Source organism: Oryctolagus cuniculus, chromosome 16, assembly GCF_964237555.1.
Source record: "Oryctolagus cuniculus chromosome 16, mOryCun1.1, whole genome shotgun sequence".
Taxonomy (NCBI): domain Eukaryota; kingdom Metazoa; phylum Chordata; class Mammalia; order Lagomorpha; family Leporidae; genus Oryctolagus; species Oryctolagus cuniculus.
In genome coordinates, this window is record NC_091447.1 from 62,432,722 (window position 1) to 62,455,042 (window position 22,321).

Here is a 22,321-nt window from a genome sequence, read left to right on the forward strand (position 1 = left end):
CATGTCCTGAGCGAAATGTGTGCGTGTGAGCATGCATGCATGTGTGCGTGTGCGTGTGAGACAGAGAGAGAGAGAAAGAGAGAGCGCGCAGGCCGCCGCTCCCCGCCCTGCCCGCCCCTCCCCGCGCCCCTCCTCCCGCCCGCGCCGCCCGCCCGCCCGCTCCCTCTCCCCGGAGTGCGCCGCCGCTTCCAAACTTTGTCTAAACTTTCACTTTCACAGCGCGGCGGCGGCGGCGGCGGCGGCGCGGGCGAGGGTGACCGGCCGAGCGGCGGCGTTATGGAGTAGACGCGCGGCGGCGGCAGCGGCGGCGGCGGCGGCGGCAGCGGCGGCGGCGGCGGCGGACGCGAGAGGCAGCGGCGGCGGCGGCGGCTGCGGCGGCCCCGGGAGCCGGCGGGGCCGAGTCTGCGAGCGGCGAGCGCGGAGCGGCGCCGGGCCGAGCGCGGGGGCCGCGCGGCGGAGGCCGGAGCAGCCGAGCCGGAGCCGGAGCCGGAGCCGGAGCCCGGAGCCGAGCGCGGCCGCCGCCTGCCGGGCCTCCCCTCGCCGCGGCCGGCCGCCGCGCTCCAGCCCGGGCGCTCAGCTATGTACTCCCCGTACTGCCTCACCCAGGTACCGGCCGCCGCCCCCGCGCGCGCGATCGGGGGAGGGCAGCGGGCGCGGGAGGCCGGCGGGCGGCGCGGGCGGGCGGACGGGCGCAGGGGGCGCGCGGCGCCGAGGCGGGGGGCAGTGAGCCTGCGGGCCGCCGAGGGGTGCAAGTGGTGCCGCGAGGGGACTCCGGGCACGCGTGCGGGCGTCACCGCGCGCGTGCGACCCTGGCCCGCGGGCGGACTCCAGCTGGGGGGCTCCGGACGGGTTCGGGGTGGAAGCGGGGAGAGGGGGGGCGGGTTGGAGGGAGGTGGTGGCGGGGCTGCGTGCGTGGCGCTGCCCCCGGGGGGCGCGGGGCGGGAGTGCGTGCGCGCGTGGAGGAGTGGAGGGGGGGTTGTCGGTGGGCGGCGGGACGGCCAGCGACCTGCGGGCGGCTGTGGCGCGCGCCGGGAGGGGGGCGGCGTGACCGCGGGCGGTGTTTTTGCAAGGGTGACAGAGTGGCAGGAGGGTGGCCCCGAGGGCGCAGAGGGGACACCGGGTCCGGCGCCGCTCCCTGGGGCGGGCGCAGCGGTTCCCGAGGGTGGCAGCGGGCCGGCGTGCGGGCTTGGAGGCTGCCCTGGCGTGCGGCTGGGGGTGCCCCGGGGCGGGCCGAGCGGCCCGGGCGTCTCCCCAAAGTCTTTGTTCAGGCCTCACATGGGAGCGGGGCTAAGAAAATGGCGGGGATCCCAAATTTCGGAGGGACAGGGGAGGGGAGGAAGGGGCGGGCGCGCTGCCAGCCAGGGCCGCGCCTCTCCGGCGACCCTGGATGTCCAGCCGCGCACCACCACCCAGCCCCCTCCCCAAACTTTTCCCTTGCACAAACTTTTCCTGCCCCAGCCGACCCGGGCTGCTTGCGGGGTGGACCTGGCGGGTTCCCGCGGTGGGGGTGGGGAGGGAATCCCACCCCGCCAAGCCCTGAGGCGAGAGGGGCGGGGGAGGCAGCCCGGACGCGCGCGGCCCACGGTGCCGCTGCGGCCACGCCGTCGGGTCAGCCTCGGGCGCAACAGCGCCGACCTTGGCGCGCAGAGAGAGCGCGTCCCGCCTCCTGCGAAGTCAGCGGCAGCAAAGACCCAGAGCGTGCCTGGCTTACCATCCTGTCCTCTCTAGAGGCTGTGGCCTGAGACTCCCCAGAGGGGGCACGAGAACCACCACCCCCGAGTCCTCCAATGGCCTTGGGAACGGCTGCTTCCGCGGTTGGGACACCTGGACGGAGTGGGGATGGCTTGGGTGCTTGGCCCTCAGTTTAGTTTAGCCAGGCCTGCGGTGTAAGTGTGCAAGGAGCTAGGCCAGACCTGGGGCTCTAACTGTTCCCTGTGCGTGGCCTGAGCCCTGCCAGTCTTATGCCCAGGGGTGCCAAGGGAGAGGAACCATAATCCACAGCTGAACGTGGGATCTGCAGGGGTGTACAATGAGGGTATGGCCAGGTGCGTGTGAGCCGTGGTGTGTGTGTGTGTGTCCTGTGGCCTCGTGGATCAGCCGTGGACAGCAGTGCCGAGTGGGTTAGATGGGGCCCTCGGTGAGCGAGTTGCCTGTAGACAGCGGATCAGAGCATTGTCGGGCAAGGACCCGCGTGCCCGAGTGTGTATCGATCGCAGTGTACGTGCAGGTGGGAGCAGGCACTCTGACCACTGTGACGGTGTGGGGTACGCCCTGCCTTGGACCTCCAACGACTGTGCCATGCTGGCTGCTTCCTCCTCCACCCCCATTCACACACACACACACACACACACACACACGGCCATCTCGCCCCACCTAGCTGCAATCCCTTCCAAGTGGGGCTACGCATGGCTGGTGTCTGGGGCCTGCTTGGGACCGAGACCCCCACATTTAAGCAGCTGGTTGGCCACCAGGTTGCCAACCAGGCTTCCACGCCAAGCACACCAGACATCTGGGCCTGGCCCCCACCAGTGGCTTGGTCAGGAACCTGTGTGTCCCCCCACCACCACCCTTGCACACACATGCACGCACACACACGTAGAGATTGCTCAGCACCTCCTTGGGGGGGACAGGCGATGATACTGGTGCCCCCTTGGAGTAGGGAGCGGCTGAGGCGACTCCCAAGCTAAAGATGATGGCCAGTGGGTCTGGTGGGGGGTGGCGAGGAGGTTGGCTGAGTGACATCCCAGAAGGGGGTGGCGGTATTCATACTCCCTCGTGTGTGTGTGTGTGTGTGTGTGTGTGTGCGCGCGCACACAGAGTAGGCCCAGGCTACAACAGCTGGAGTGTGCCAGGGGCGGCTGGGAGGGCAGTGGGCATGGCCCGGCCAGGCTGCCAGCCCTGCGTGGCCGGCAGGGAAACCCCTCCACTCTGGACAGGCGGTGGCTGAGGGTCGGTCAGCAGGGTGGTTTTTTTTTTTTTTTTTAACCACCTCTGTTTTTACAAACCTTTCTGCCTCCATAGTTCGCTCTGTCGATCTCTGTATGACAACCTCTTTCGCCTCGTTCGCTTTTTCCCCTCTGTCTCTGGCTGGCCCTGTCCCTTGTTCTCCACTTCTGGTCCTCCTGGGTCTCTAGTTGTCTCTGTGTATCTCTATCTCTGTCTCTGGTCTGGCCCCATCTCTTTTCTCCTTTCCCTGGCGTCTCAGACTCTGTCTGTCTCTCCCTCTCTCTCTCTCTGGCCTCTCTCTCTCTCTTTTTTTTCCAAACCAGAATTGGCTTTGATTTTAAAGTCAATAAATGATTGAGCAGGAACGAGCTTGGAGCAGCGGGGGCCCTGCTGGGGGAAAAGGCACTGTGTGCGTTGGGGGGGTGGAATCTTCTAGAAAAAGCATCCAAATCGACAAGCGGCCAGGCAGGACGATAGAGGCGGGAATGGACACATGGGCCCTCCTCCCCATATCATACTTCCTCCCCGTCCCCCAAACACGGAAGGATCCACGCCAGGATATAGATACACACATACACCAACCAAGACACAGCAACCGTGAACCCTTGCACATCCAGAAAACCAGCAGCCTGGGTGTGATTCCTCCAACACCCGCATTGCTCACGGTGGCCACGAGGCATGGACTGCCGACATGTGTGTGGACACAGAAAACTGTAGGTCCTCGTGTTCAGAACCATCCCCAACATACACACCACGCACACACACACACACCAATGCACGGTCCCTCTGCCTCACCATGGGGACCCACACACAAGCAGGTAGACCCTGGCTAACACGCACACAGACACACGGGCACAGCCAGCTGGCACAGCCCTCAGACACGCACCTACGCCGCTGCTCCCCACCACACACACCATGGCTTTGTTCTGTGTGCATCCACATACATACGTGTTCCATGCAGGGGAATTGGCAGGGCTGGGGCCTCCCTGCTGTGTTCCCCCACACGCCCTGATCCAGCCCGTTCTCTCTCTCTGGGTCACTGTGGCCACCACCACTCTGTCCCTGGGAAGCTATTGCCACGTCAGCCTGGTGCCTCCTTTCATGAGGTGGGCAGGCATGAACCCCTCTCCGTGGTTGGGGGGGGGGGGCTGGAGCCTAGGGTCCTGGCCCACCCAGCAATGTTTCATGCAGTTCCAGGGCTCCCACACCGAGCAGCGGTCGAGAGCCGGGCTTTGCCATAAGTCGGCATTGGGTTGGAGCTTCTTGGAGCCCTGAAGCGTTGGATTTGCTTGGCTTGTAAGACAGGTCACAATTTGAGCTGTGGTTAGGCTCTACACGGGACCTGGCATATAGCAGGTACTCGAAAAATAGGAATTGTCATCTTTCTCGGGACCTCCCAGATGAGAGAGAAGGGAAGAAGATGCCTCCCACAGCTGGAGAAATCCAAGGAGACTGCTTGTAGGAGGAGGCTGGAGAAAATTATAGGACATGGGCTGCCTCATGGCTGCTGTTTTTGCTTGTGAGGGGTCCTGTGACCAAATAGAGGGCAGCTGAGCTTCAAGGTCAGAGAGAGGTGATGGCAGCGGGGTGGGACAGAGGGCGGGAGGGGAGAGACAAGGCCAGTGAGATCCGGAGGAGGCCCTGGGGCCCGAGTCCTGGTGCAGGAGTGCGCATGTGCACCCGTGTCTCCAAGTGCGAGTGACACAAAGAGATTGGCGATCCGGTGTGTGGGGTGACGATGACTTCAGGGACGTCCCCACAGCTCCAGAGCGGTGGTGGGTCTGCACCTGGATCCACCACCAGGGAACGAGACGCCCTCCCCACCCACCTACAGTGGTTTGACACCCCCCGCCCCCACCCTGGTCTTCCCACCTGACCCTTGGAAGCCCGGCCTTTGCGCTTTGCTTATGAAGGTCCAATTTGGGGTCCTCCAGCTGGACCGAGAGAGGCAGGGGACGCTGGCCTCTGTTTCATGCCTTTCACGGGCTAGGCTTCTGTCCCATCTGCCTCTGAGGTTGTGGGGAGGGAAGAGGGGTCTTTATTTTCCTGCCCTCAGAGCCCTGGGCGTGGGGACGAGAGGGGCAGGGCAGGGACAGGTGTGAGGCTGGCTGGGTTCTTGCAGATCTGCCTGTGCGTCTTCCTGGAGATCCGTGCACGGCTGTGCATGTGCCGACCTGGGTCCCTTCCCATGCAGATCTCCGAGAACCCAGCGCTGGGTGCCGCCTGCACCTGATTCTGATGTTGGGGTCGGGAGCGTGTGTCAGCGGGCATCGCTGTGTGCCTAGGGAGTGTCCCTGTGTGCGTGTGCCCGTCACTCCATCTGTCCATCGGTGGAGACTGATGTCCCTGTCGCTGCCGCCGCTGCCACCACCGCCATCTTTGTATCCTGGCCGCACGATAGCAAGGAGTGGTGCGTGTTTTCTTTGGCGTCCCCGACCCTGTGTCTGTGTGTCTCGCACACGCATCGAGCCCGTGCAGCTCCACCTGCACCCGCACCCGTGCCGACGCGTGTCTCCGAGTCACGCCGTCCCTGTGTGTCATTGTGTATCCCGGGCCTGGCCCTCATTGTATTGCAACCGCATGGGCCTGGCGTCCCTTGGCCGGCTGCTGGGCACTGCACAAGATGCCCGCTCCTCCAGCGGGCTGGCCTCCGCCATCACCCCCACCACCCGTGTGGCCCTGGTGGCCCTGCTGTATTCCCTAGCACCACCCCGCCCCAGCTCGTGCCCCTGGACAGAAACCCCTTGTGTGGCGGGCGAGGTGCGGGTGTGTGTTGGAGCCGCCCACAGGCCCTCCTCTGTCTGCCGGCTTCACATTGATCTTGGCCTCTGCCTGTGTCCTTCCTGGCTCGGCCCACTGGGTGTCCGGCTGTGCCTGTGGGCCAAGCCCAGGGCCCCCCTGCCACCCCCACAGCCAGGAATACCCTGGGTGCCTCACCCCCTGGGCCACCACCATCACTTTAAGGGTCCCGAGGGCTCGGATTTGGAAACTGAGGCCCCCCTTCCCCCTTTCTCTCTCTCCTCCCCTCCTCCCTTCCTCCGCTCCCTCTCTCCCTCTCTCCCTCTCTCTCTCTCTCTCCTCCTGCCAAACGCGTCTTGGCTCTCTGTGAATATTTCTCCTCCTCAATTTTTGGCTCCAGCTCTGGGCGCATTCACTAAAGGAAGGGCTAGCTCCCCACCCCCAACCCCCTTCCTCGCCGCCTCCCCCTCCCAGGAGCCCCTGTGAGGGCGGGATTGCCCTCTCACAGGGACCTGGGCCCCCCGACTGGGCTTGGCTGGGGCGGGGGGGAGGTGTGTGGACACCGGGCTGGGTAGGCAAGGGGGCAGGAGGGACGGGTGGGAGGACCTGGAGGGGGCAGCGGGCAGGGTGACTGGGCGGGTGGGGAGGGGTCGGGGGCACAGAGCTGGGGTGTCTGGCTTCTGGTGGGGCTGGCAGGCCTTAGCAAGGCGCAGCTGTGCCCAGAACTCAAAGTTGCGTGTGCCACCACTACCGATGTGGCTGCGCCAGCCAGGGAAGGGAGGCGGGCAGCGGGCACTGCGGCACTTTGCAGCCAATGGGAAGCCAGGCTTGAACCAGGGAGCTCTTCCCCCCACTGGGCCCCACCCTGAGGGGAGCCGGGGGTGGTGGCCAGCAGCGGGCAGGGGGCAGTGCCCACCGCCACTGCTGAGAACCCTGCCCCCCCACCGCCGCCGCCACAGCTCAGTGCCAGCCTGCCTGGCACAGATTGGGCAGAGGAGTGGGGCTCTGTCCTTACCTGAATCTGTGAGCCAAGCTGGAGGAAGAGAAGACTTGGAGGGGTAGCAACCACCCCCAACACACACACACACACAGGCACACACACACACACACACTGGGGTCTCAGGAGGTGGCTTCTAGCCCAAGACAGGCAGGAAAGCTTGAGGGTAGGGGCCAAATCAGCCAGGTGGTTTGAACCAAATTTCAGCTTTGGTCCAATCGTGGGGGTGTGTGTGGGGGCAAGGGGGCTGGTTTATTTGGGGTCCATTTCACACACATGGCACATGCAGGCACAAAGAATCACGCCGCCACACTGGCATCCCGCACTTCCTTCCAAAAGGCAAGCAACACTGACACACAAAGAAGCTCACCCCGCACGTATGCACGAGCGTGTGCGCACACACACACACACACACACGGATACATCCGGCCACACCCAAATGCAGCCTTGAGATGTGACTCTGGCAAAGCCCCGGCATGCACCATAAACACGCCGTGAGACCCACGGCCACAGACAGGCACTGTCAGATACACGGGAGACCACAGAGCCCACGGTGGAAAAAAAAACGCACACCACACACACCCAGGGACGCCGTGCAATGCTAGAAAAGGCACATGCAGGCACCAAGGCGTCATGCCACCCTGACACACGGCGGTGGGCCAGTGCACACGCGTGCCACAACAGACACGCAGCCCCACACGTGTGGGTGCGCACGCGCGTGGACACGTTAACCGGGTGCCATCCGGAATGATGGCGCCTGTGTGGAAATGTCTGGAATTCATTCTGATTCTTACATGTGGGGGAGGCAGGGGTGGCCCCTGGTGGGTGGAGGCCAGGGAAGTATACAAAGCAGCCCCTACCCACCTTCCCATCCCTCCGCTGGAAAAAAAAAATTGATCCGGTCCCAAATGGTAACAGTGTATATAACTTAGCTACAATAACTCAGCCATACCATCACACACACACACACACACACACACAGGTTTGAGTCACCCTTGACACTCACCTACATAGGCATTCGCACCTGGGCCACACCTGGCCCTGATTGGAAATGACCACGCCTCCCAGCCCCCGCTGGCTCTGAGCGGCAGCAGCTGCCACCCCAACTTCTTCGCTGCCCCCCAAATCCTTGCCCTGCTTGGTAGAAGCCTGGGTAGTAGGAAACAAGTCCCAGAAAGCTACATACCCACCCCACCCACCCCCTGCCCAGGACATCTCTGGTGTCCGGGACTCGAGGCCTGGCGGTGGCGGGGGTGGGGTGGTAGGGACATGCTCCTAGCTTTGCAGACACGCAGAGAGGGACAGGGACAAAGCTCTAAATCCAGAGACGCTGGGCCCCGGGCTTCACTACCGCTTTTGCTCTGGGGACGCCCAGGAAGAACAAGAGCAGAGGAGAGGACTGGCAAAATGAAGGTTTGTCCTAAAAATAGCGACTGCTTTGCTCACGGGTCCTGGGTACTCCTTGCCACGCCCATGCCCCATGCCCAGTGCCCAAGGGCCTTCCCAGCTCATATCCGAGTCCTCATGTGCCAGACAAGTACTTTTTTTTTTAGGAGGGCGGGGCTGCCAGAGCCAGCTTCCTGGATTCAAACCCTGGGTCTACCACTCACCAGCTGTGTGACTTCAGCCAAGTCACCCACCCTCTCTGGGCCATGGCTTCTGCATCAAAAGATGGAGTGCTAAGATACCACAGGGCTATAGTTCCTTTCCCCATGGCCACCTCCCTAGGTCCTGCCAAAATGCCAGTTACACCCAAATTTCTTACCGTTTGAAACGTGCCCCCAGCTGTCACCTCTGACTCTGACCTTCAAATTTTCTCCTACTCAGTGCTCAGAGTTGCGGGGGATGATATGCTCATGCCCTCTGCACCCCTATGAGCCAGTGGGGCCAGACGCCATCTCCCCACACCTTACCAACTACCTAGCCGGAGCCGGCATGCGGGTGGCGGTGGTGGTGGTGGTGCAGCCTGGGTGTGTGTGTGTGGGGGGGGGGGCTTGTGCATTCCTTCGATCAATATTTACCAAGCGCTTCCTGGGTGCCAGGCCCTGGGGGCTCGGCACGCAGTGAAAGTGGCAAAGGTGCCAGCCCCAGTGAGAAGGCAGACAATGGGTGAACTTGATCAACAAGGGAGCGTCCAGTTCTGAAGAGAGTGCTGGGGAGCTGTAGTTTGAGGTCTGGGCCCGGGGTAGGGGGCCACAGGTTGATGGGGGTCCCCTTGAGCGTTGCTATGCCACAGCTCCGGGGCGGCCAAGGAAGCTGGGAGCTCTTTGATGCTGGGGTTAGCGTGGTCCACCCCCAGTATCTGCCTAGGACACAAGCACAACCTGAGGCTGCCCCCCTCCCCAATGCTTATGGATGCAACATTCAATGCCCGTGGAAGATTAGGCGAAAGAGCAGTGGGCAAGCGCTTTCCTGTTCAAAACAAAAAAAGGGGGGGAGGGGGGACCTTGATGGCCACTTGCTGGGTATTCTCAACTCTGCCACCCTGAGCCAGGGGGTGGGGTGGGGCAGCTGCCGGCCCGAGAGGCAGTTCCACCTGGGTCCCTCGATTTAGCTCCCCACCGGGGCGGGCCCAGTTTATTTTTACTCCAGCCTGTCACCCTGGCAGTATCAGACTGTGCCATCATTTCAGGGTCTTGGGGACCTGCCCACAGTCTGGGGTGGCAGAGGTGGTGGCGGGAGGCGGGGGGGGGGGAGCTTGGCCCTGCCTGCTAGGCCCCCAGACCCCTGTCTGCCCACCATCGCCCCTGCCACCTCCACCCCCACCCCTGAAGCTCCCAGCTTGAGGGCTTTGGGCGGTGGCAGCGGGGGGGGGGCTGGCAGGGTCGCCGCTGCTGGCTGGCATCCGCCGTGCCCAGCCTGGTGGCATTTGGTTTGGCCCCCTGCCTTACCCCGCCACCCCCACCCAGTGCCCAGGCAGAGCTGAACGGCTGCTGTTGCCATTCTTCATTTTACAGCCTGCGGTGGGGGTTGTGGGGCGGCGGGGCGGGGGGCGGCGCGGGAGAGCTAGGCTCCTCTGGGTCCCCTGACTACCCCTGTGCCACCTGGGGCTCGTCCCCCCTCCACAGCTCCCCCTGCCAATGCCCGCTTGCTGGAACGGCCTGGGCTGCATTGTCCGCCGCCCCTTTGCAGCCTGGAGCTGGGCGAGGATGCCCGCCTGGCTTCCATCTCCTCTCTCGCTTTCTCTCCTCTCTCTCACTCTCACTCTCGCTCTCGCTCTCTCCCTCGCCTGCGCCTGTAAATGCTCACCATTTCTGGCATCTTCTCCCATTCCCCCCCCACCTCCCGGAGGCGCCAACCTCACTTCCAAACCCGCCATTGCTGGCTCTTGGGGACCTCCTCTGCTGGAACCTGGAGATGCGGGTTTGGTGGGGTGGGGGGTAGGGGGAAGGGGACAGGCATATGGGCACCAGGGCTTTGCGGGTGCATGCACACGCGTGCCTGCATGCGCACACGCGCGCGCGTGTGTGTGTGTGTGTGTGTGCCTGCCTGGAGGGGTCTACACTATAAGCCAGCTGGATCCACCCGCATCCTCCTTTAGCCCCAAGGGTGGCACAACTGGGCAGCGGAGTCAAGTCCTTTCCCTTTCTGACAACCCTGTGGGTCTCTGAGCCACAGGAAGATCCTAGCAGGCACTTCTGCCCAAGTTCAAGGCATGGGCTGGCCAGCACCTTGCTTTCCTTCTGGCTGGGGGACCAAACCCCATATTGGGCACCACCACCACCAGCAGAGGCGGGGTGGGGGTGGGCAAGGGACTTTGGTGGAACCGGTTTACTACCCTCCCCACCCCCTCCCTCCTCCCCCCTCCCCCCCCCAGCCCGCTGCTGCCCGCGCCTCTGTCGGCACTACACAAAGTTTGCTAAGTAACTTCTAATGTTATTTGAGGACGACCTGGCCTGAACCCAAAGTGGCCCTGTGGAAACTTGTTTTTCGCTGCCGAGGCTGCAAGTATCAAAGACACACTTTCGGGGGGGGGGGCAGGCTGGGGGGTGCCTTGACGCCACTTCCCCCCCTCCGCTCCCCCCTCCCCTGCCCCTGGTGGCAGAGGCTGGCCCTGAACGGACACTAGACACACACAGAGGCCTGTGCCGAGTGGGGCGCAGAGAGCCATGACACCCCAAGAAGGCCCAGCAGCAGGGGTGGGGGCATGTCACTCCCTCTACCCCCAGCCCCAGCCCACACTTCCAGGATTTTTCCAATGTGCTGAGAATCCCAGCGGCCTCAGGGTGGGGTGTGTGCTTGCTCAAGTCCTCTCTGCCTCAGTTTCTCCAGCCACAAGCAGATACTTCCAGAAAGTTCACGGAACAATCCAACATAGTATTATTTTCAAACATAGCATTATTTTGCTGCAAAAAAATCCTGCAATCCATGGGGATATAGCTGTTTTTCTTCATATGCATTTCCCATGGATTTTTTAATGACCCCCCAAATATGTGCATAAATCTCAAAATGTGGGGGGAGGACCAGCTGACCTCTATGTTTGCAACCCTCCCTTTCAAATAAATCCATCTTTAAAAAAATCTGGAGGGAACCAGGGCAAACACACACACACACACACACACACACACAAGCACGCATCTTTTGAATTTCGCTTTTCCACAAGGCTTTTGAAACATCCTCGTGGAAGGAAGTGAGGGGGCTTGGATGCTGTGCACTGGGGGCTTCCGGGGAATTTATGATCAGATGGAATGAAAAGATGTAGATTTTCCACAAACTTTTTGAAATCCCCTTGCTAAGGGGCCTGGCCCCCAAGCCACGATCCAGAGGCTTGGCTGCCTGTCCTGACTCTGTGAGTGTGTGTGTGTGTGTGTTTCCATCCTGCCTGGAGGCCTGCCCCCCAAGTGGCTCAGGGATCCCCACATCCACAGGAGGGCCCACAGGGTCTGGTCTCTCACCCCCTCTCCCTGCCAGTCTTTCCTCTCTCTGGCTTTCCCCTCTCCCCTTTCTTCTTTTCTCTCTCTTCTCACTGTATGTCTTTCCTGCAACTCCCTCTCCTTCCCTGTCCTGCCCAGGCCTGGACCCCAGGGAAAGTGTGGGAAACAGGCACAAACACATGCACCTGTGTCCCGAGTCAGCCAGGCCTGGGGGCCTCTGTGCCCTGAGGTCCCTGACCACCTTCCTGAAGCTGAAGGCTGGGCACTTGGGTTCTTCACCAGGGGCCTCTGTCGTAGGATTTTCTGACCTCTAAGGCTCGCAGACAAGGGGGGCCCCCGTGGAGTACAAGTAGAAAGGTCAAGGCCAAGGATACACTAGGCTGACCCCTGCCCCAACCCCCTTCTGTCCCCACCCCGAGGTAATCCAAGTCACCTACTGGGATCCTCACCAAGGTAGGCTTTTGGGGTCCCCCAGCCCCAGCCCCACATGCACTGCCTCATCTCCACTCAACAGTCAACGCCTGCAACACCCCGCCACCCACAGTCTGTCGCGTGGTGACAGCCTGTCACAGGCACCGCCGCACACCGGCACAATCTGTCGTCCACGCACAGTCTCACACACAACCTGTCACACACACACACATACAGCGGCACAATCGCACACACAGCCAGCCTCACGCGATCACACCAAGTGTCACAGCTTGTCACAGATCCCTCACAATAAAATTAACAGCCACCGATGGCAGAGCGAACGGGCGCACGGGCAGGCAGGCAGGCGGGCATCCGCGACCTCCCGTGACCCTCCCAGCATGAGGCAGGTATGAGTAACCTGTTTTACAGATGAGCACACAGAGGCCACAAGGTCAAGTGCCAAGGTCACGGCGCTCCCCAGGGAGGGTAGCAGGGGTAACACTCAGCCAGGAGCAGGTTGAAGGCTTCAAACACCTTTGCAACCTTCCTCTGGGCAACGCAGGGTGCCCTGTTGCAGCCTGCTCCCCAGGAATTCCCTTCCCAGTGTGTGCATGTGGGGGGGGGGGACTGAGGTTCCAACAGCCCAGGGCCAGAAACAGGGGAAAGAGCCTGCTAGCTTCACACCCCAGGGTGCTCAAACCATCAATCATGGCTGAGGAGAAGTGAGCTGTGCCCCTCCAGCCCTACTGTTACCCGTGGCCACTAAGAAGCCACTAGGCAGTGTGGGCGCATCAGAAGGGGGTCCGGTTTTGAGTGCCTGGATGTGTGGGGGCTGCTGGGGAGCTGGGGGCTGCCCTGTGGCCCGCGTTGGTGGCAGCCTGCAGTCCTAAGGGGGATCCCACGTGTAGGCTGCAGCTAGGTCCTGGAAGGCAGCAAAGTCTTGGGACACTGCTCAGGTGGCCTGGCCACTGTGCGCTCCAGGGCTCCCCTAACCCAGGCCAGGTCTCAGCATCTCCAGGCTGGCCGCCTTCCTACCCCAACCCCCCACCCCGGGGCCCTCTGCTTTTCAAGGCTCTTCCTTCTCCTCCTCTCCAGCGCGCCTTTCCTCTTTGTTCCAGTCCACACCGCTCCCCCCACCCCCTGCTTCCCTGCCTGCTCCCCGGGGCTTCCCCTATTGGAGTCGCCTCAGCCAAAACCAACACGGGCTCCAACGACAACCCGCCGAGGCCCGCCGCTGCCGTCCCTGCCCCTTGGCCCGCTGGCTTGGGGGCCAGATCCGGGCTCTGCTGGGTCTAGACAGCGGCCCCGGTGCACGTGGCTACACCGAGAGGGCGCCCCCTGCGCGGCAGCGGCGCGGACGGGGACCCAGCAGCTCGCACGCACGCGCGCCTCTATCCAGAACTCTAGCAGAGTTCCCGAGGCGCGCGCGTGCACAAAAGCATTTTGGGGGCACTGTGGCTCCAGCCCGCGCCCCCCACCCCCGGACCGGGAGCCCATTCGAAGATGAGACGCACACCCAACCGTGACGCCCCCCAGCCCCCAACGCTGAGTTAGGCTGCCCGGCGCACACACACCCATAAACTCCTCTGTTCGGCTCCAGATTTGGGATCCTTAGCATGCACTATGTGGGAGCCCAGATTAGGGTACTGGGCACAAGTACTGCCCCGCGCCCCCGTCGCGGTTCCTGGCCCCCTCCCCGGGCGGGTGCGTCCGTGAGCCTGCAAGAGCCTCTAGTGCCCGCGCACGTGGCTCCAGGCCCACGCGGGCGCGCACCTCGCCAACCGGCACACACGTGAGCCCCACACCTGCCAGGCCGCCCAGGGCACCTGGCTCCCAAGCCGCATTCAAGTTGTTGGGGGAGGGGGCTGGAAAGAGAGACCTAATTCCCAACACCCCCCACACCCCACTCCTCCTCCTCCCCGTTTCTCCCCGGAACACTCAGCCTCCCCAGATAGCCCTCGGGGGCACAGGTGCCACGCCTCAGAGCTGCTGCTGCCCAGTGTCGCCCCTGCATGTGCTATATTTGAAATTCCTACCTTTATGCACATATATTTTTATATGTTAAGAGCCGCTCCCCCTCGCCCTACCCGCGCCACGGTTGTACTTGGATTTCAACCGCCCCCACGAGGCTTCTTCCAAAACCTGGAAACCCGTGTCGCCAGACAGAGACGCGTGGACATGCAGCCGCAGCTCGCTCCCGCTGCCACCCCACCCCCGCCACGGACACCCCGCGTTTCTAAAGGCCGGGGACCCCCACCGCCGAAAAGCCCGGGTTGTACATTGCTACCGTCTCCCATAACCTGCCCAAGAACACAACGCCGGGGGTGGGTGCTGGCGCGGAGAAGTCGCTTTTCGGTGTGTGGTGCCTGCGGCTGGGGTTGAGTGGCGGGCCTGCCATTCCCCCACCCTCCTAGGAAACTTCCACCTCCCCACTTCCCCCACCCCACCCCACCACCACCACCACCATGAGTCCAGCTCGGGCCGCTGAGGGCTCCGCGTTCCCCGTAGGTGCGCCCCGGTGGAGGCCGGTTCCCTGCGTGTCACAGACCTCAGGACCCCCAGGGACAGTGGTTTTGCACGGGTGGGGCAGGGGACCGGAGCATGGGGGAGGGGCGTCCCAAGGCTCCCGTCCCGAGTTCCACAACCCGGCTGAAAAAGAAAGAGAACGTCCTCGGCGTCTCCTTCCCGGCTTCCTCGTCCCCTCCGGGTCCTCCGAGGGGAAAGGCTGGGCTGCGCCCCCACCCTTATCCCAAGTGAACTTAAAACCCCTTCTCCCCCTCCACCCCGCAAGACCAGATGAATCACCAAGTTGCCTGCCTGTGCGCTGCCTGCAGAGACCTGCAGCCCGGGACCTCGTGTGCTAACCTCTGCGTGCGCCCCTCGACAGGTGCCCGCCGCCCAAGGGTTTCCTCCAAGGTGGCGTCCCCTGCTCCCCCCCACACCGTGCACCTGGCTCAAGAGCGGGAAGGGGGTGGTAGGGAGGCCGTCCCTGGGCCCAAACAGGAGGAGACCCATGCGATTTCCACGCCGCGGAACGTGGATGCCGATCGTGCGCGCACCGCAGGAGGCCGCGTAGAAATCCTGGGCCCCCGGCGCCCTGGTGGGGGTCGCCGGTCTAGAGGGTCACGAGCTGGCCGTGCGCAAAGGCCGTGCGGCAAAAAGGCGGGAAGCGCTACGTCGAGGTTCCCGGATGAGGGGCGCACGCTGGGCCCCCGCTGGTTGGTGAGGGGACAGGGACGACACCCGGGCGTTGAGCTGAGGGTGTGGACCACTCCTCACCCCAGCCCCGAGCCCCCCGGGCAGGTGAGGGCAAACCGGAGCCGGGTTTGAAAGGGGCGGTCGCGCTAGGCGAGGCCTTCGACGGTGCGCGCCAGCTACAGGCCGTCTAAGGGGGACGGGAGCCCTTGGGGCTCCCTCTCGCCTGGGTGCGGCCTCACCCCTCCCCGCGACCCCTGCCCCGCCGAAAAGTGACCCCCGCTCTCTTGCGTTGGGGCGCTCGCCACGGGAAGCAGCCGCAGCCTGGGTGGGTTTCCCGGGGGGCGGGCGCGCAGGCGGGGAGCAGGTTATGGGGGTCAGGGGCCGCCTTTGCTCCGCTCGCCTGGTCCCGCGCCCACCCTGACACCCGACCCAGAACTGTGCGCGCTCAGGGCTTTGGCCAGGAAAGCGACGTCGGCGATTCCTGTTACTATTCCGCTGCTCGGTGTTGGGGCGGGTTAACTGACCCGGGCTCGGAGGGCAGTTTTGGGGTTCCGGGGTGGGGTGGGGGCGTCCGTGCGGAGCCGGCTCCACTTCCACGTCGCGTGGTGGCCGCCCCCAGACCCCAGATCGCCCCTTCCGCGGGGCACGTCCCCAGCCCCAAAAAGCCGACTCTTTCTTTTGGGAGATGGTAGGCGAGGAAATTTACGAGGGGGGGAAGTTTTGGCTTATTTTCATGGGGAGGCTGGGTTCTTGGGGGGTGGGGGCCTTTGGCCTCCAGCGAGCACGGGGATGGAATGAGACTAAAATGGCAGAAAATGCGCATTTCCCCCACTTCCCTTCTTTGCGAGCCCGCCGGGAGAGTGGGCTTTTTTACGATTTTATTTTCTTTTATTTTTGGTGGAACATTTCTTCCCCTCCCTCCCCCCAGCCCCCAAGCGCTTTTCTACGATCCACACCCTTCTGCCCTTGGGGAATCTGACTTCTTGGAATTCGGGGCGCGAGTCAACGGCTCCCCCCCAACCCCTTGCTACCAGCCCGGTGGAAAAGCTGGAAAAATGGGAAAAAGAACGTGAGCGCCGAGCGCACCCGACCTAACCTGTTGGAGGAGGAAGCTGGTGTGGGGGTTGAGGTTTCCCGAGCCGCCGCCCTCCCCCCATCCCACCCCCAAAGCCTGCTCCGGTCTGCACCCCTGGCCCCGGGGCATTCTGAGAAAGCGCCCAGGGACCTGCCGGCACCTGGAATCCCAGCTTCCCAGCTCCCGAATTACTTAAACGCGCTTTCCTGGGGTTTGAGCGCTTCTCTTTTCTACTTTGCACGGGACTTAGCCCGCCCTGGCTGCAGCTGGGGGAGGTGACCCCGGGCACCCCGACATCCAGGCGGTGGCCCACCCCCGCCCCGCACCACTCCCCAGCTCCCGCGACCTCGCTTGGCTACTTTTATTCCTCTGTCCTGTTTATATTGTTCAGATCTGTTTTTTCTTTAAAATCAGATCTTTTTTTTTAATTTAAAGGAGTTTTATTACTTTTTTAAATTAAAAAAAAAAAAAAGAAATACATGTGAGACGGAGGCTGCATGTTAGCACAGACTGTTAAAAAAACACAAAGGGAAAGGTGCACCCCCGCCCCCGTGACGCTCGGGGTGGCTGGCCAGCGGGTGCCACCAGCCCCGCGCCCCAAAGCTTGTGGCGTCGGCCTGGCAGGAAAGCGGGCACGGGGCACCCCGGGCGTCTCCCGCCGCGGAAGAGGCGCTCTAGAAAGGCAAGGGGAGTGTGATGATTTTTCATAAAATTCTGTCTCATTCAGAAGCGCGCTTCTGCTGTCGCTGGGAGCCTGCGTTTGCTACGGCAAAGTCTGTAATCAGAGAAAAATACCAGCTTTGTTGAGGGTTAGAATATATCATTGGCTAATGTGTGTGGTTTTGTGTTTTTTTTTTTTTTTTAATAATGCTATGCATTGGAATAATTAAAGAGTGAGAAAGAAGACCTCTCTCCTCGCTTCTCTCCGTTCGGCATTGTCTTATTTAAGGGCGGAAAGCTAGTTTTTTTCGGTTAGTTTTAATGCGGGCTTTTTTTTTTTTTTTCCTCCTCCCTTTCCCTTCTTTTCCCCTCTCGCCCGCCTCTCCTTCCGCTCCGGTCTGATTCGCAAATCCCCAAACTGGCACAAGCCAGGAAATTTGCAGCCGGCCTGGCCGTTCTCCACCCCCCCTCACCCGTGGGCCCTGACCCGCTTGCCTGGTCTGCACTGGAGCGACTTACAAAGAGCCAGGCTCCGGGACCCCGATGCCAGCCCAGGGCGCGTTTCCCAGGCCAGGCAGTGGGCTGGAGAGACCGTCAAACCGGGTTGAAGGGACGCAGCCTGCCGCTGACCCCACGCACCCCACCCAAGAACGGGCCGAGCACTTTCAGACGCGGCCGCCCGCACGCTCACTCACTAGCTCCCTCCCTCGCAGGGCTCAGATCCCTTAGCATGTTTTAAATTAAGCTGGACAGTTCTTTCTTTCCAGCCCCCTCGCAATGCGGCCTTGGAGAGTCCGCCTGGGCAGCCCCGTGCCCTGGGTAGGGGAGAGAGCTGCCCAAAGGGCTCGAGTTTGGGAGAGGAAGAGCAGGGTCCAGATCCAGTGGCTGGGCCCAGCCTGGAGCGATGGGGTCATCTGGGAGGGTTTTTTTTTTTTTTTTTTTTTTTTTGGTAGGAGGCTGGGAAGGTTGGCCCTGGTGGGTGGGTGGGTGGTAGGCGAGGTGGATGCCTTGGGCCTTCCCTCCAGGTGTGAGATGGACTTTACAGAAAGCGAAGGGCTTGCCAGGGTGCTCTGTGAGAAAGGCAGAGGGAAAGCGGGCAAGAAATAGGGCGCAGGGGTTCGTGCCCATGGGCGCCAGCGGCAGAGCTACGGGCTGGAGCGGGGGGTATGGGTATTTCTTTGCTTCAGGTGTTTTTAATTAAATGTTTCTCTCTCTTATTTTCCTTGTTATTCGGTGCTTAGATTTTGGTTTTTCCCAGGGATCCCTTGCATTTGTCTTTTTACATAAGCAGAAACCCCACCAGCACCACACCAGCACCAGCACCACCAGCAGCAGGCACCTCCTCGGAGAGATATTGTGGGAGGTATATTTGCCGTCAGTGTTTTTCTCTTTCCTGCTTTTTTTAAAAATTTAATTTTAAAATGATAAAGTAAATTTAGTGCTAGTGAAAGTGAGGGTTGGGGATGGGGGGTGGGTGGGGAGGCAGGGAGCCAGCTGGGGCTGGAGCCAGGGACAGGGGAGGAGGGTGGTAGGCGGGTCTCAGGGTTTAGCCTTCTCTCCCTGCCGTGGGGCCCGAGCCCCAGGACCCCAGGCCTAGCCTGAGGCAGCCCACTCACTCTGGCTGCCATGGTCTTCTCCCAGCTCCCTTGTCGGGGGCTCTTGTGGATGGGCCTGGGGGGCAGCCCGCCCTGATGGGTACCTCATTCTCCCTTCCGCAGTGCCTGGCCCGTTCCCTGCTGCCCCCCCTACATGGAGACCCCACACCACCGCCGTGGGAAGAGTGAGAGGAAGAGCCCTGGCTCCCCTCCTGTCACTCGGGCTCTTCTGCCTGTCCCCAACCCATGCCTTGCTGGTCCACCAACCTGCTGCCTAGTTGATGGGCTCAGAGTTGGGCAGGCAGGGAGAGAAGACACACAAGACACACACACACACACACACACACACACACACAGAAACCCCTCTGTGCCTGGAGGACGAGGGGCTGTGGGCGCACGAGTGGCGCCCTGTGCCCTGGGACCTGTGTGCACACACCGGCGCTCGATGCTCGCTGCTCCCGGTGTCACCGGCGACGCCCGGCAAAACCTCCAGGGCCGGTGCAGCAGCGAATCTGGGTGGAGTCCCCCGGGGTCTGGTCACTCAGTGACAGCCCATCCAGGAGATGCAGCGGCCTGCTCGCCACCCGTGCCAGTGGAAAAGCTGACTTTAAAGATACAGGGCGGCCACAGCCTCAAAGCTGGAGGACAGGCCGTGCGTCACAAAATGAATTAAGAATAATAATAATAAATACTAATATTGAAAGAGAAATCGCTTCCGCTCAACTTGTGTTCGCCCTCCCCCGCTAGGGGTGCTGGGAGAGCTTGTAAAAATTTAGGGCTTGATATATTTTTTTTTAAGGCCTACATTCTATGAGGCTCTCGGCCTGCAGAGATCCGCCTGCAGAGACTTAGGTGTAGACGAAAGGGTTTGCACGTCCCAGGGCTAAAGGCGCGGGAGTGGCAGGGAGGCCCTTCCTTGCCAATTGCATTTTGCTGTCAACATCTGGAAAGCAACATTGCAGCTGTTTCTTCTGCCCCCTCCCCGCCACTGCCACCTCTCCTTTTTTTTTTCCCCTGCATACTTAAAAAAAATTTTTTTTTGTATGCTTGCCATCCCTCCAGTACTCTACCCTGTTAAAACCATTTTCGCGGCTCTGTTCAAATCGGGTTGTTGAGTTGGGGCCTTTTTTTTTTTTTTATTTTCTATCTCCTGATCTGACAGTGTAAATTTTTAGCAGTGATTTATTTGAATGGGCCCTGAGAGCCATCGGGTAATGCCCTCCCCTCCCCTTCCCTTCCTCCCCCCCCCCCACCTCCGCCATCCCAGAAGCGGCAGGGGCTGGCGGCTCCTCGGGCAGCCCTCGCCCGGCTCCCTCCTTGCTGCCGGCGCTCGGCTCCCCCGGGCAGGTACCGGCGGCTTCAGCCCTCCTCGGCCTCTTCTGCGGTGTTTTTGTTTTTGTTTTCTCTTCGTCCCCCAAAAATATTTGAACCAAAAAGCCTCTTTTTTTTTTTCCTCCACCCACAGCAAACTGAAAGGGCTAGTGAACCGTGATTCAACAGAGCCAGGGCGTCTCTTTTCTTCCTTAGCATTAATTAACTCAAGTTCGTTAGGACGTTGAGTCTGTCGCCCACAGTTTTCCCTTGTGTGTGCTGAATCGGGTCATAGAGGGAGATTTCCCGTGCAAACAGTTTGTGTTGGAGCCGGAGGACGAAGAAGGGGGAGAGAGAGGGTGAGAAAGAAAAGGGAGCCGTGGAGGGAACGGGGCTGGGGCCGAGGGGTGGGCGCCTGCACCAGCCTCCGCAGGGGCCGGGCACCGGAGAAACGAGGTTTCCTGGGTGGTGATCGTGGTAATCCAGTAGCTGGGAGAGCAGTACTTGTTGAGGGATTTGAAAAAGAAAGAAAGAAAGAAAGAAAGAAAGATAAAAAGGAAAGAAAAGTGCCCCTCCCAGCTCCTAGAACTGTTACGTTTTTGGGTGAAGTTGCTAGCCTGGACTGGGTCGGCCCAGCTTTTCCCTTGAACCCTTGAGCAGTTTAAAGGAAAAATAAAATAAAAAATAGAATAAAATCCCGGGCCCTGGGCACTGCCTGTTGCTTAGCAATCCAAGAAAGAGGTTGCTGCCTCCAGGCTGCGGGAGGGCTCCCCTGCCCCCGGGGGTGCAGGCCGGGCTGGGGTACCTGAGCCATTCCCCTAAGAAAGGAACTGGCAAACCAAGGGGCTCTTGCAACCGATCCTCGCGGGGCTCGGGCAGGAGGCTTGGAAGGGCGTCACCTATCGGGTTTTTTGGTCACTGTGTGATACCCCATTGCCAAAGCGGGGGCTTTCACTTCCAGGGATATTTTTCCAATCCTTCTCTTTCGCCCTCAAGGTGTTTTTCCCGTGTGCCAGCCTCTCCCCGATCTTGCCTTTTGTCCGTTTTTTTCCCCCCCAGTTCTTTGGAGAGAGTTATGAAGCTGACCTGTGGAGTGACACTTTGCGACTGGGGCCTGTGTGCCGTGTGGTCCCGTCCCGTGCCGGAGGAGGTGGAGGAGTGGGACCAGGACGGCTCCAGTCTTCCCTGCCCCCTGCCCCGGCTCGGCCTCCCCCTCCTTGGTGACACGAGGAAGTTTGAAGCTGAATAATGAATTAAAGACTCTCTCTTTCTTTTTTTTTTTTTTTTTTTTTGGTTTCCCATTTCCCGGAGAGGATGAGCTGAAAAAGTAAACACTTTCCAGGCGCTCTAGGGAGAACTGAGCGCCATCCCCAATACCCCTGTCCTTACCCTATTTTATTCTGTGCCAAGAGGGTGAGGGGAAGATACGCCTGGAGCAGGGGCGCTTTCGGAGCCAGAACAAGGCTGCCTGTTGGCCCGATCCCAGGCCACCGCTCCGGGTTTGTCGTCAGGAGGAGAAAAGGCAGAGAGAAGCGAGGCGGGGGTGGCGTGGGGGTGTGTTGGGGGGGTGGTTGCAGGAGATAAGTGTGTGTGTGTATGTGTATGTGTGCGCGCGCGCATGCACACGCGCGTGTGCGAGGCCTGGTTTGAGGCAGACCCCGTCCTGAACCCAATACGGCAGGGACAGGGCGAGGGGCAAGCCCGTGCAACCGGCGTGAAGACGCTGGAGAGAGCCCTGCGTGTGCGGCCGTCTTTTTCCCTGAGCGATTGGAAGGAAACAGGCCCAAGGCAAGCCAAAAACCCGCTTTGTCCAAATTATCCGAGCCTCCTTGCGAAGTGCCTTTTCTGGTTTTCATTCCTGGCGTTTGCAGACTCTTGGATGCTTTTTTTTTTTTTTTTGCTCTGGTTGCAAGAGCCCCTTGCCTGCCCCCATTCCCACCCCAAGAGAGAAGGGAGGCCCCACCCACCTTTAGGATAAACAGCCAAGGGTTGGGGGGGTGGGGGAGGCTCTTTGCTGCCCACCCCCCGTGGGACTGCTACTTCAGCCTCTCTCTCTACCTCCCCTCCTGCCCGTGCCCGTGCCCGAGAGTGTGGCCAGTGCCAGCGACCCATGGGATGAGATGGGGACTGTGATGTCGCCGCCGCCGCCTTTCCGTTCAGACCAAGCCTGAATTATGAAGTGCCAGGAATGAAGTGGGGGAAACTACCCCGGGGGTGGGGGTGGGGGCCTCTCTTTGTGACCAATTTTTTTTTAATTTCCTGCACATTTCTTCTTGCTCCGTCTGCGGGATCCCCAGTCATTTGTGTGTCTGTTTTTGTCAGTAATCTGCTTTCTGAATAAGTTCTCCAAACCCGGATGGGCCCACGTGTCTCTAGGGCCTGAGAAGTGTAAGCGTGAGGCCTTGAAGCCAGCCAGCCGCGGACAAATAGTAGTGGTTTGTTTTGTTTGTTTGTTTGTTTGACGATAAAGACACCTTCCAACAGCGGTCCCCTATCCTGAAAGACACGAATCCGG

At 61.1% G+C, this 22,321-nt stretch overlaps 1 protein-coding gene and 1 long non-coding RNA gene across 8 annotated transcripts in view; one reads left to right on the top strand and one right to left on the bottom strand.

Moving 5' to 3' along the window:
- Positions 1–202: 202 nt before the first annotated feature.
- The window catches only part of NFIX (nuclear factor I X), an 85,893-nt gene continuing 63,774 nt past the window's right edge, over positions 203–22,321 (top strand). For 2 of the 7 annotated variants that reach the window (XM_051839483.2, XM_070058843.1), the window contains exon 1: positions 243–606. In XM_051839483.2, the coding sequence (XP_051695443.1) occupies positions 580–606 (27 nt within the window). In that variant the 5' untranslated portion in view covers positions 243–579. Of the gene's footprint in view, positions 607–20,128; positions 20,166–22,321 lie in introns of those variants that run through there. The other 5 variants (XM_070058833.1, XM_070058844.1, XM_070058839.1 and 2 more) reach the window with 4 other exon arrangements.
- LOC138845640 (uncharacterized) lies at positions 16,658–19,621 on the bottom strand. The gene is made up of 2 exons (XR_011382856.1): positions 17,420–19,621; positions 16,658–17,015 (listed from the first exon to the last, which is right to left on the bottom strand). It is a non-coding gene; the product is annotated as an uncharacterized lncRNA (long non-coding RNA).